The sequence below is a fragment of the Pelophylax lessonae genome (assembly GCF_965119305.1).
Source record: "Pelophylax lessonae genome assembly, chromosome: 1".
NCBI classification, from domain to species: domain Eukaryota; kingdom Metazoa; phylum Chordata; class Amphibia; order Anura; family Ranidae; genus Pelophylax; species Pelophylax lessonae.
Genome location: NC_138768.1, coordinates 624,399,004 through 624,411,574, shown reverse-complemented (window position 1 = coordinate 624,411,574; position 12,571 = coordinate 624,399,004). Strand labels below are relative to the sequence as shown.

At 40.7% G+C, this 12,571-nt stretch overlaps 1 protein-coding gene across 7 annotated transcripts in view; it reads left to right on the top strand.

The window, feature by feature from the left end:
* PDE5A (phosphodiesterase 5A) overlaps positions 1–12,571 on the top strand; it is a 289,144-nt gene that overhangs the window by 114,962 nt on the left and 161,611 nt on the right. For all 7 annotated transcript variants that reach the window (XM_082243705.1, XM_082243702.1, XM_082243701.1 and 4 more), the window contains exon 4: positions 6,939–7,010. In XM_082243705.1, the coding sequence (XP_082099831.1) occupies positions 6,939–7,010 (72 nt within the window). The remainder of the gene's footprint in view (positions 1–6,938; positions 7,011–12,571) is intronic.

Sequence of the window (12,571 nt, the reverse complement as noted above, 5' to 3'; positions counted from 1 at the left end):
TTTCCTTATTAGTTCATCTTTAATAAGGGGATATTTGGAAATTCTTCAAAAAATTGTCAAAGAGACCAAATAGAGTAAAGAGACATTGTATGATTGCAATGCAGCATTGTGGTAACACATTGACATTTATTGTACTACAGTATGGTAAAGCAGATGTTTTCTGTACTAGCTCCATAAAAGTTTTAAAGGGTCATAAGGGAAAAGCTTAAGAGCCTACTGAGAAAAATGTTGCAAAAACGAGGCTAATAAGATGTGGGACTATGGTGGGAAATGCGCATCATCACACTTGCTAAAGGAAGTCACATACACATAATGTCATCCTAATGAGAGAAAAAGATTGGGTTAAAGAAATGTTTATTATGTCTTCTTTTCCTACGCAGATGATACATGCCCTGTTTGACTGTGCGAGTTCAAACCTGTGGGTGCGTGAGATTGATTTAATGAGCCACTGAAACCTTACAATAACAGGAAAACAAACCATATTTGTTATTATTCAACTCCCTGTTTAAAGTGTATTTAAAGTGATTGTAAAGTCTAGTTTAAAAAAAATAAATAAAAACAACAAACATGTTTTACTTTACTCCTCTGTGCAGTGGTTTTGCACAGAGCAGCCCGGATCCTCCTCTTCGGCTCTTCTTGACCCTCCCTCCTGTTGAGTGCCCCCACAGCAAGCAGCTTGTTTTGGGGGCACCTGACCCGAGTCACAGCTCCCTGTGTCCATTCAGTCATGGAGCAGCAACCTAGCCCCGCCCCTTATCTCTCTCGATTGGCTGAATGATTTTGATTGACAGCAGCGGGAGCCAATCGCGCCACGCTGTTGTCTCAGCCAATGAGGAGGTGAATCCCAGGCAGCCAAGATACGCCTGTAACATAGCTGAATAAAAACGGGCTCAGGTAAGGGTGGCTGAAGGGGGCTGCTGCACACAGAAGTTTTTTTTTATCCTAATGCATAAAATGCAAAAGATTAAAAAAAAACCTTCTGCCTTTACAATCCCTTTAAAGGCTAGATTTTTTTTGTCCTTTTAAAGTATTCTCTACCTTGATGTTTTTCTTGGCCTTCCATTTTACATGGAGGTTTTTCTGCTCTGCTCAAATTTCTGAATAACAAGGCCCATCTTCACTTCCTCTTCTCTGATGGCACCTTCCCATTATTAGGAGCATGGTTGTCACCGTGCACATTATTGATATAATCTGCAATGTTAGTGTGCTAATGCAAGTCTCACAGGCTCAACTAGAGGTTATAACGTGCACAAAAAGCTGAGTGATGAAACCATAGGAATAATAATCTTCATTTTGTTACCAGAGTTTAGTTCTACTTTAGGGTGAACTCCAGGCACACATAAAAGGCAAGATTTAGCTAAACATTCATTATTAAAGTGATTGTAAAGTTTCTTATTTTATTTATTACAATAACAAACATGTTATACTTACCTGTACTTCTCCCCTTCTCGGGTCCTCTGCAGGCAATCCTGGCTCCAAAAACCACACCCCCCCCCCACACCCCGCCGAGTAACCCCCCCCCCACACACACACACCCTGCGGGATCGCGGGCAGACCTGCCACGATTCTGCTTGTGATTCTGAATTGCCACAAAATGTGGGATGCGCTTGTTATCCCTGTTACTTTCAATGGCACCCAAATTGTGGCATAATATTGGCGCAATTGTCGCCTGACGAATCGCGATAAAATCGCGCAAACAGAATCGTAGGAGAAAGAGGGGCAGCACTGCCAGCCAATCAGGTGTGTTGTATGCAAATGTGCTGACTAGGAATAAATTGAACAGAAGGATGACCCTTTAACTTGACCAGTCAGCAGGCTGGAAGTAGAGAAATGACACCACTGTAATCCTAAAGCTGCCCAGTAATGGATTAAAGTTCAGCTAATTCAGCATCCGCTGAATTTCTATTCATCTATGACTGTTTCCGCTCGAGGCATCTGTGGCCAGCCTCACTGTAACAGCCTTACTGTAAGAGGGCACGTTTTGTAATCCTCATTGCTGTGCTGCATGATGGGGCTTTGTAAATCTCGTGACTGAATGAACCGACATTTTTTTTATGCTAATGTTTTCCATGTATTATAGCCCCTCTATACAGGTGCTTCTCATAAAATTTGAATATCATCAAAAAGTTAATTTTCCACAGTCCGTGATGATCTCGGGAGCCGTGTCATCTGCTGGTGTTGGTCCACTGTGTTTTATCAAGTCCAAAGCCAGGGCAGCCCCCTACAAAAAAAATTCTAGAGCACGTTATGCTTCCCTCTGCCGACCAGCTTTATTGAGATGCTGATTTCATTTTCCTGCAGGACTTGGCACCTGTCCACACTGCCAAAAGTACCAATACCTGGTTTAATAATCATGGTATCACTGTGCTTGATTGGCCAGCAAACTTGCCTGACCTAAGCCCCATAGAGAATCTGTGGGGTATTGTCAAGAGAAAGATGAGAGACACCTGACCCAACAATGCAGATGAGCTGAAAGCCACTATCAAAGCAACCTGGGCTCCCATAACACCTCAGCAGTGCCACAGGCTGATCACCTCCATGTCACGCCGCATTGATGCAGTAATTCATGCAAAAGGAGCCCTGACCAAGTATTGAGTGCATTCTATACTGCACATGGATATACTTTTCAGTAAGCCAACATTTCTATTAAAAATCCTGAGTTATTCTGAGATACAGAATTTTGGGTTTCACTAGCTGTAAACCATAATCATCAAAATTAAAAGAAAAAAATGCTTAATATATCACTCTGTGTGTATCACATCTATATAAAATATATGAGTTTCATTATTTGAATTGAATTACTGAAATAAATGAAGTTTTTGATGATATTTTAATTTTATGAGATGCATGTATTTTACATGTGTGTTTAGATGTTTGCCTGGAGCTCAGCTGTAAAACCCTAAGAGCCGGTTCACGACTTTGAAGCCGCCCCGTGCAGCGCAACTTCATTGCGGCTTGCAAAACAACTTCTCTAATATAAGTCAATGCAAGCCGCTCCGAAGTCGCCCCAAGTAGTGCAGGATCCTCTTTCTAAGTCGGAGCAACTTGAGTCGCTCTGATTAGAACGGTTCCATTGCACAGAATGGAGCGCGACTTGTCAGGCGACCAAGTCGCCTGACAAGTCGTGGCAGTGTGAACCGGGACTTAATAAGTCTAGACTTGCCTTCTTGATTTTCTACACAAAACTACAGCATTACCCTTTTAAAAATGTATCCACTTATTTCTCATCCTACAATAAAGCTTTCCATGATTCAAGTAAAAAGCTGTAGCTGATGCTTGTTTATGATACCAGCATTTGCTTACCCAAACTGTGCATCTAGTGTTGTTGGTTTGCAGCAAACCATATAGGTAAAACCATGTATCTACCTGGGATGCAAATGTTCAAATATTTTTTTTAGTTCTTATTGTACAATACAGTATGCCTTTGTATGAAATTTAGAGCCCTGTCTCTTAATCTGTAGCCTGTGTACTGTTGGTGAGTTTCGTGCCGGGGCTGGCTGGTCTCTAGCCATCGGTTTTCATGCGTGTCAGTTATGTGCCCTGTTCAGATCAATGTTGATGTCACATCAGTTTTTTTTCCACACAGAAAACTGCATACAAAAAATCAGCACGTGATACCAGTGTTGTGATGTGAACTGGGCACATAGAGACCTTTTTTTTTTTTTTTTGAGCCCTTGCAAAATGCATGCAGGAAAAACTGATGTCTGTGCAGATGATGTGAACATGGCCTCAAAGAATAAGACTGGATTAATTTGCATTGTGGTAGTGTATGTGTTACTGCAAGGGGAACATTGGTATGCTGAGATTCCATTCATTCTTCCCGACATACTATGCAGCACACTGCAGCATGCAGTAACACACTGCCATGCATTGATATAAATGGTTCATACACTTTTTTGTGTGTCATTTTAATGGTCTGCCTTCACGCAGTGTGTGTGACTACACATTCATTAACATGCACAAATGTAAAAAGACCCCTAATCTAACAGTAGGCAACGAATCTCTATTTCCATTTGTCCAGTATTTACAATGTGACCTGACCATTATTAGAATGTGACCAAATGGTTACTGTGCCATTTTAAAAAAAAATGATGCATAGGAAAGAAGAAGGGCAGGGATCAAGTAGGTGATTGTAGGGAAAAGAATAAGAAATAATAGAAAAATCAGCTATATACAGGATCTCACAAAAGTGACATGTTTGTAAATATTTTATTATATCTTTTTATGTGACAACACTGAAGAAATTACACTTTGCTACAATGTAAAGTAGTAAATGTACAGCTTGTTATTTGCTGTCCCCTCAAAATAACTCAACACACAGCCATTAATGTCTAAACCGTTGGCAACAAAAGTGAGTACACCCCTAAGTGAAAATGTCCAAATTGGGCCCAAAGTTTCAATATTTTGTGTGGCCACCATTATTTTCATGCACTGCCTTAACCGTCTTGGGCATGGAGTTCACCAGAGCTTCACATATTGCCACTGGAGTCCTCTTCCACTCCTCCATGATGACATCACGGAACTGGTGGATGTTAGAGACCTTGCGCTCCTCCACCTTCCGTTTGAGGATGCCCCAGAGATGCTCAATAGGGTTTAGGCCTGGAGACATGCTTGGCCAGTCCAACATCTTTACCCTCAGCTTCTTTAACAAGGCAGTGGTCGTCTTGGAGGTGTGTTTGGGGTCATTATTCTGTCCTGCAGCCCAGTCTCTGAAGTGGGGGGATCATGCTCTGCTTCAGTATGTGTCAGTACATGTTGGCATTCATGGTTCTCTCAATGAACTGTAGCTCTCCAGTGCCGGCAGGACTCATGCAGCCCCAGACCATGACACTCCCACCACCATGCTTGACTGTAGGCAAGACACACTTGGTTGTTGCCACACTCGCTTAACACCATCTGAACCAAAAGAGTTTATCTTGGTCTCATCAAACCCCAGGACATGGTTTCCAGTAATCCATGTCCTTAGTCTGTTTGTCTTCAGCAAACTGTTTTTCGGGCTTTCTTGTGCATCATCTTTAGAAGAGGCTTCCTTCTGAGATGACAGCCATGCAGACCAATTTGATGCAGTGTGCGGCATATGGTCTGAGCTTTTACAGGCTGACCTCCCAACCCTTCAACCTCTGCAGCAATTCTGGCAGCACTCATACGTCTATTTCCCAAACACAACCTCTGGATATGACGCTGAGCACGTACACTTAACTTCTTTGGTCGACTATGCTGAGGCCTGTTCTGAGTGGAACCTGTTCTAGTAAACCACTGTATGGTTTTTGCCACCGTGCTGCAGCTCAGTTTCAGGGTCTTGGCAATCTTCTTATAGCCTAGGCCGTCTTTGTGTAGAGCAACAGTTCTTTTTTTCAGATCCTCAGAGAGATCTTTGCATTGAGGTGCTATGTTGAACTTCCAGTGACCAGTATGAGCGAGCGAGAGTGATAACACCAAATTTAACACACCTGCTTCACGTGAAATTCACACCTGAGACCTTGTAACGCTAATGAGTCACATGACACCAGGGAGGGAAAATGGCTAATTGGGCCCAATTTGGACATTTTCACTTAGGGGTGTACTCACTTTTGTTGCCAGACATTAATGGCGGTGTGTTGAGCTATTTTGAGGGGAAAGCAAATAAACACTGTTATACAAGCTGTACACTAACTACTTTACATTGTAGCAAAGTGTAAATTCTTCAGTGTTGTCGCATGAAAAGATATAATAAAATATTTACAAAAATGTTCTCACTTTTGTGAAATACTGTATTTTTTTTACTAATTTGTGTATATACTGGCAGTATATACAGTAAATTGAATGCTAAATATCAAACTAGCTCCTAGGCAGACATCAGTTTGAGCCTATTTTTCATACATTTAAATCAGATACATTTCAGACCAATTTTCATATTTCATCCATGGGCCCATCAATTTGGCGAATAATACAGCACAGAAGTGATACACATAATAATGTTGTTTTTTTTTTTTCTTGGGGGGGGGGATTCAAACAATGTAGCACTGGCCTCCACAGTTTTAAAATGAATCGAAAATTTAACATAATTAAAAAAAAAAAAAAGATAAACAATATAATTTTATTGACCGACAATAATTTTTAAATTACTAGAGTTTATTTGTGTTAAGTACCATTTTTTGTGATTTATCCAGTCTTTATGACACAGAAATTATGTTTCTGGTGCAAATGAAATAGAAGCTATTGTAAATTTTGTGCATTTGTGTGTTTTTTTTTTTTTTCTTAATAATTCTGTCATTGAAAATGATCCACTGAAACAAGAAAAAACATTTAAAAATTGCATTTAGAAAGTATGAAAATGTAAACACAAAAAGGAGACATTTATTTTTGAAAAGTGTTTTGGTTCAGTAATTCATCTGTGTAAAATGAATATCTTAAATGAGCTGCACCTGAAAGGTAGCTTTCTTATTAACATCTATTGACATTTTACCAAGCGCTGACACTGTAACAAAATCACAGTGGCTTTGCTACACAGACTGGGATTTCAGCTGTCAGAATTATAGTTAGGCCCCAGCATTTGCACTTATGGATATATTGCGGGCAGGGAGGTAATCTGGAGTGCACGCAATATGTTTAAGGTCCTTAAATGGTTAACAGCCAAGGTCCATGTAGAATCAGTGCCTAATTCATACATTATTTGATGTACTTGACCTTCCCTTCCTTTAACACAAACTCCAAAAGCTTGGTTTTCAGTGTACACAATATGCCATGTGTTTGATGTTTATGCAGATGTACCGTATTTCCTGCAGGAAGAATACAGTGATCACCATAGCTGTTTAGTTTGAATACATTTGCTATGTAAATTGTGCAGCCGCTCATGTTTCCTTGGTTTTCTTTGTGTCGGTTGTTCACTGATGTGCTGATGTGTATATTCATTTAGTTATCAATGCATTGATTGTTGTTTTGTTTATTGATTTGTTCAGGTTGTTGGGGTGGCACAGGCAATCAATAAGAAATCTGGAAATAATGGCACATTTACTGAGCAAGATGAGAAGGTAATGATTATTGCATGGTTATATAGTGTATATATGTATTACTTATAGATGGCCAATCATTTTGAATTTGTTGCAACTGATAAAGAGAGTCCTGTCTGTCACATATAATACCAAAAATAAAATGATGTATTCAAATGCGCATTATCTCAAATAAAAATGGCTACAATGATGCCTCTATTAAAGGAAAAATATTGAAGTGGTTATTATTATACAAAAAACAGAAGAGTGCTTTCTGGGATGCATTTTCTGTATACATTATTTGGATACCAGTGTATTTCACAAAACGTACAATTAGTTAGATTTTAAACCCTTACTTTTTTAAATTAACATAAAAGAACTTTATACTTACATGCAATGGTATTGCACAGAGCAGCTGCTTACCCCCTCTTCTGGGGTCCCCCGCTGGCACTGTCTGCTCCTTCTCTTCTATGTGTGCCTCCAAGGCAAGCCACTTGCTATGGGGGCACATGTGTGGGCTTGCTCTTGAGCTGGGCTGTGTAAATCAAATGAATGAGCTGCAAAATCACACCACATGGGAACACTGGACTCGCTCCTGTGTGATCTCGGTGTGAACTGTCCCTGACTGTAAAGGTATAGAAGTCTTTGGTTTATGTATTAGTCAAACAACTTTAACCACTTGCCGCGGTCAGCCCCGTGCAGGCAAAGTGACGTACCGGTGAGCCAATAGGGGGCGAGCGTGCGCCCATTCACGGACACCTCCGCGCGAGTGACCAGTGGACCCAATGTCCGCCGGTCACTCGCGATCGTCAGTTACAGAGGGAGAAAGGCAGGCGGCTAATGTAAACAAAGCTGCCTGTCATTCTCCCTTGTGTAACAGCAGAGATCAAACGGTCCTGCTATGTAGGATCGTAGATCTCTGCTGTTACATGGACAGCCACATCCCTGCACAGTTAGAAACACGCCCCTAGGGACACACTTAACCCCTCCTTCTCCAATAAAGTTAACCCCTTCCCTGCCAGTGTCATTATTACAGTAACAGTGCATATGTATAGCACTTATTACTGTAGAAATGTCACTGGTACCCCCAAAAATGTCAAAAATGTCAGTAAAGGGTCCGATCTGTCCGCCGCAATGTCGAAGTCCCGCAAAAAAAAAACGCAGATCGCCGCCATTACTCGTTAAAAAAAAAACAACAAAAATGACAAACGCAATAACTTTTGCGCAAACCAATCAAAATACGCTTATTGCGATTTTTTTTTACCAAACATAGGTAGCAGAAAACAAATTGGCCAAAAATGTTAAATCATTTTGATTTTTACATTTTTTTTTTGGAGAATTTCATATAAAAAAAAGGGGAAAATATTGTTATTTTTTCAAAATTTACGCTCTTTTTTTGTTTATTTCGCATGATCAAAAAATCCCACAGGTGATCAAATACCACCAAAAGAAAGCTCTGTTTGTGGGAAAAAAGGACGTCAAATTCGTTTAGGTACAGTGTCGCACGACCGCGCAATTGTCCGTTAAAGTCACTCATTCCCAAAACGCAAAATAGGGCCTGGTCAGGAAGGGGGTAAAATCTTCGGGGATGGTTAAAAGGACACATCAGCAATAGCAGCCACCATATGTTTTCCACAGAGATTTCCTTTAGGTAGTAGCTTTAGTGACATGTTCTGTTTATGACGTTTAAAAAAAGGCATTCTTGGTGTGGGTTCGCCATAAAAAAATGTAAGTCTTTCATTCCTTTAATTGCACCTGTGCAATTAGAAAATGTAAATGCAGCTTTTCTTACTAGTGTTGCATAATGAACATCTGTACTTATCAAATTCAATGCATATTCACTTATCTAGTGCTGAGTTTTCAGCTGCTATGATGTGAATTTCAAGTATGTATTGCTTGTAAGTTATTAACTGAGGCCAAAACTCAAGCACAACCATTTCTTTTCACAAATCACTTAACTGTTTCCATTGTGTAGATGTTACATAACTACCAAATACTGTCTGCACTTTGTTATTAGCCTGCGGTATTTGTCGGTTTTTTGTGAGAGTGCTAGAAGAATTTGTCTTCACTACGGAAGGCAAGGATGGGTAGGCATATTTTATGTTTTATTTTTGCTATTGTGTATTTATAATTACTGAATATTTCAAAATGTAAAGTACCCCAAAATTGAAGCAGAAGTAATATGCTCTGTCAAAGACAAACAATACAGAAGAGGTACTAGAGCAGTCACTAAAGGGGTTTTCTATTTTTGTGTAGATTTAGTTAACCCATTTCAACTTTTTTTGTGATTAAAGTAGAACTAAGGGCAACATTTTTTTTTCCATTTTGGAAATAGCGTAAGGGAGGTATAATAACTCCCGTCAATGCTTATACCATCTCCCTCCCCATTGAGTAGATTTCCCATCACTTCCTGACCCGTAGAAAAAACAGGAATTGGAAGGAAATTCCTGCAAAGTGAAGGAATCCCTGGTTGTCACCAGGGTCACCAGAACTAGTGTCTCCATCGGAAGATATTCTAACTATTCCTGCTCTGGTGACAACCGAGAATTCCAGGATAAAACTATCTAATCTTAAGGCGATACTCAAGTCTCGTTTTTTTTTTTATAAATAACAAACATGTCATACTTACCTGCCCTGTGCAGTGGTTTTGCACAGGGCAGCCCAGATCCTCCTCTTCGGGGCTCCTGGCCCTTCCCTCCTGTTGAGTGCCCTCACAGCAAACGGCTTGTTATGGGGGCACCCCAGCTGAGACACTGCTTTGTGTGTGCATTCAGACATGGAGTTGTGGCCTGGCCCGGCTCCCCCTTCTCTCCTCATTGGCTCACTGAATTTGATTGACAGCAGTGGGAGCCAATGATACCACACATCTGACTCAGCCAATGAGCAAGGAGAGTCTTGGCAAGCCAAAACACTCCTGCAACATCGCTGGATCGAGATGGGCTTAAATAAGTAATAGGGAGCTGCTGCACACAGAAGGTTTTTTTTATCTTAATGCACAAAATACATTAAGATAGAAAAAACTTCTGCCTTTACAACTCCTTTAAAACTGCTCCCATCGCCTTTTAACACCTATACTAACTACCCTGTAGAAGAAAGATGCATGTACTTAACTAGTCTCAGGCCGCTTCGGGGCGGTCACCAGTGTTAATTTTGTCTAAGAAAATATTTTAGTCACAATTTTCGTCAGCTGCATGTTTTCAGTGACAAAAACTAAGGGAAATAACATTCAAATAAGTCAATTGATGAAAACCATGACAAGGTCAATTCTAATTTTAGTCAACAAATGTTTTTTAAAAAAAGGACAGTGTTAAAAATAAAAAATAAGTAAAATAAATAAGAAAAAAAATATTAAAGCGCCCCGTCCCTCCTTGCTCGCGCAGAAGCGAGCGCCTGTAAGGTATTGTTGCGATCCTTAGAAAGAAAGCAATAATTATCGTGCAACATCTCCTCTGTAGCTCTAAACATGTAACCATTAACATTTTGTAAAGCATTGCCTGTAGAGAATTTTAAAGCAGTAGTATACAATTATACTTATAATAAGGCTTACCTGTAGGTAAAATTAATATCTCCTAAACCTGCACGGTTTAGAAGATATTTGCCCTGCATGCAGCCGCTGACACTAGCGGCGCATGCGCTCTGTTGGTCCGGCGGACCTTCAGAGCTTCTTGCCGGTTCCATGCGTGGGGGTGACGTCATCGCGGCTCCGGCCACTCACAGCGAACCCGGAAGAGACACCGAGGGAAGATGTCAGCTGCCTCAGCGGTGTCTGGGCGACCATGTCGGGGCTTCGTTTTAAGGTAAGTAATTCATAATGAGCTAGTATGCGATGCATACTAGCTCATTATGCCTTTGTCCTGCAGGGATTGGTTTTTTGAGGATACAACCGCTTTAAGTACCGTAGTTTGTCTTCCACAAGTGTGCCAAATTTTAACCACTTAAGCCCCGGAAGATTTTACCCCCTTCCTGACCAGGCCCTATTTTGCGATTCGGCACTGCGTGAGTTTAACGGACAATTACGCGGTCGTGCGACGCTGTACCTAAACAAATTTGACGTCCTTTTTTTCCCACAAACTGAGCTTTCTTTTGGTGGTATTTGATCACCTGTGCGATTTTTTGATCATGCGCTATAAACAAAAAAAGAGCGTAAATTTTGAAAAAATAACAATATTTTTCACATTTTTTTATATGAAATTCCCCCCAAAAAAATGTAAAAATCAAAATTTTTTAACATTTTTGGCCAATTTGTTTTCTGCTACATATATTTGGTAAAAAAAAATTGCAATAAGCGTATTTTGATTGGTTTGCGCAAAAGTTATTGCGTTTACTAACTACGGGAAAGATTTTTGTCATTTTTGTTGTTTTTTTTTTAACTAGTAATGGCGGCGATCTGCGATTTTGCGGGACTACGACATTGCAGCGGACAGATCGGACCCTTGACTGACATTTTTGACACTTTTGGGGGTACCAGTGACATTACTACAGTAATCAGTGCTATACATATGCACTGTTACTGTAAAAATGACACTGGCAGGGAAGGGGTTAACTTTATTGGAAAAGGAGGGGTTAAGTGTGTCCCTAGGGGCGTGTTTCTAACTGTGCAGGGATGTGGCTTTACATGTAACAGCAGAGATCAATGGTCCTACATAGCAGGACCGTTTGATCTCTGCTGTTACACAAGGGAGAATGACAGGCGGCTTTGTTTACAATAGCCGCCTGCCTTTTTCCCTTTGTAACTGACGATCGCCAGTGACCGGCGGACATAGGGTCCGCCGGTCACTCGCGCGGGGGGTCCGTGAACGAGCGGGGGTGGGAGCACGCCTCCGGCGGCGCGCGCTCGCCCCCTATTGGCTCACAGGCTAGTGACGTACCGGTACGTCACTTTGCCTGCACTGGGCTGACCGCCGCAGTATATATACTTGCGGCGGTCGGCAAGTGGTTAAAGCATGACATGTTAGGTATCTATTTACCCAGGGTAACCTCATCTTTTACATTATACAGGAAAGTTGGGCTAACATTACTGTTTTTTTTTTTAACTCATTAACCACCTAAGCCCCAGCCCTATTTCGGACACTTTTTGTTTACAAGTTAAAACCAGTATTTTTTCATAGAAAACTACTTAGAACCCCCAAACATTATATATATTTTTTTAGCAAAGACTCTGGAGAATAAAATGTCGGTCATTGCAAAATTTTTTGTCACGCGGTATTTGCGCAGCGGTCTTTAAAACGCCATTTTTTTGGAAAAAATTTGAAAAATCACTTTTCACTGCATTTAAAAAATACTAAACAGTTAAGTTAGCCCATTTTTTTGTATATTGTGAAAGATGATGTCACGCCGAGTAAATAGATACCCAACATGTTACGCTTTAAAATTGCGCCCCCCCTGTGGGATGACGACAAACTACGGTCAATAGAGATCTCAATCTGCGATGCTTTAAATTTATTTAACGGTTACCAGTTTAGAGTTAGAGTGTAGCTCTTTTTTTTTAATTATTGCCCATGCTCTGACGATCGCGGCGATACCTCACATGTGGGTTTTGAACAGCGATTTAATTCGCGGCTCGACTTGCGTATACGTTTTTTTTGTGCGCGAGCTAACGGTGA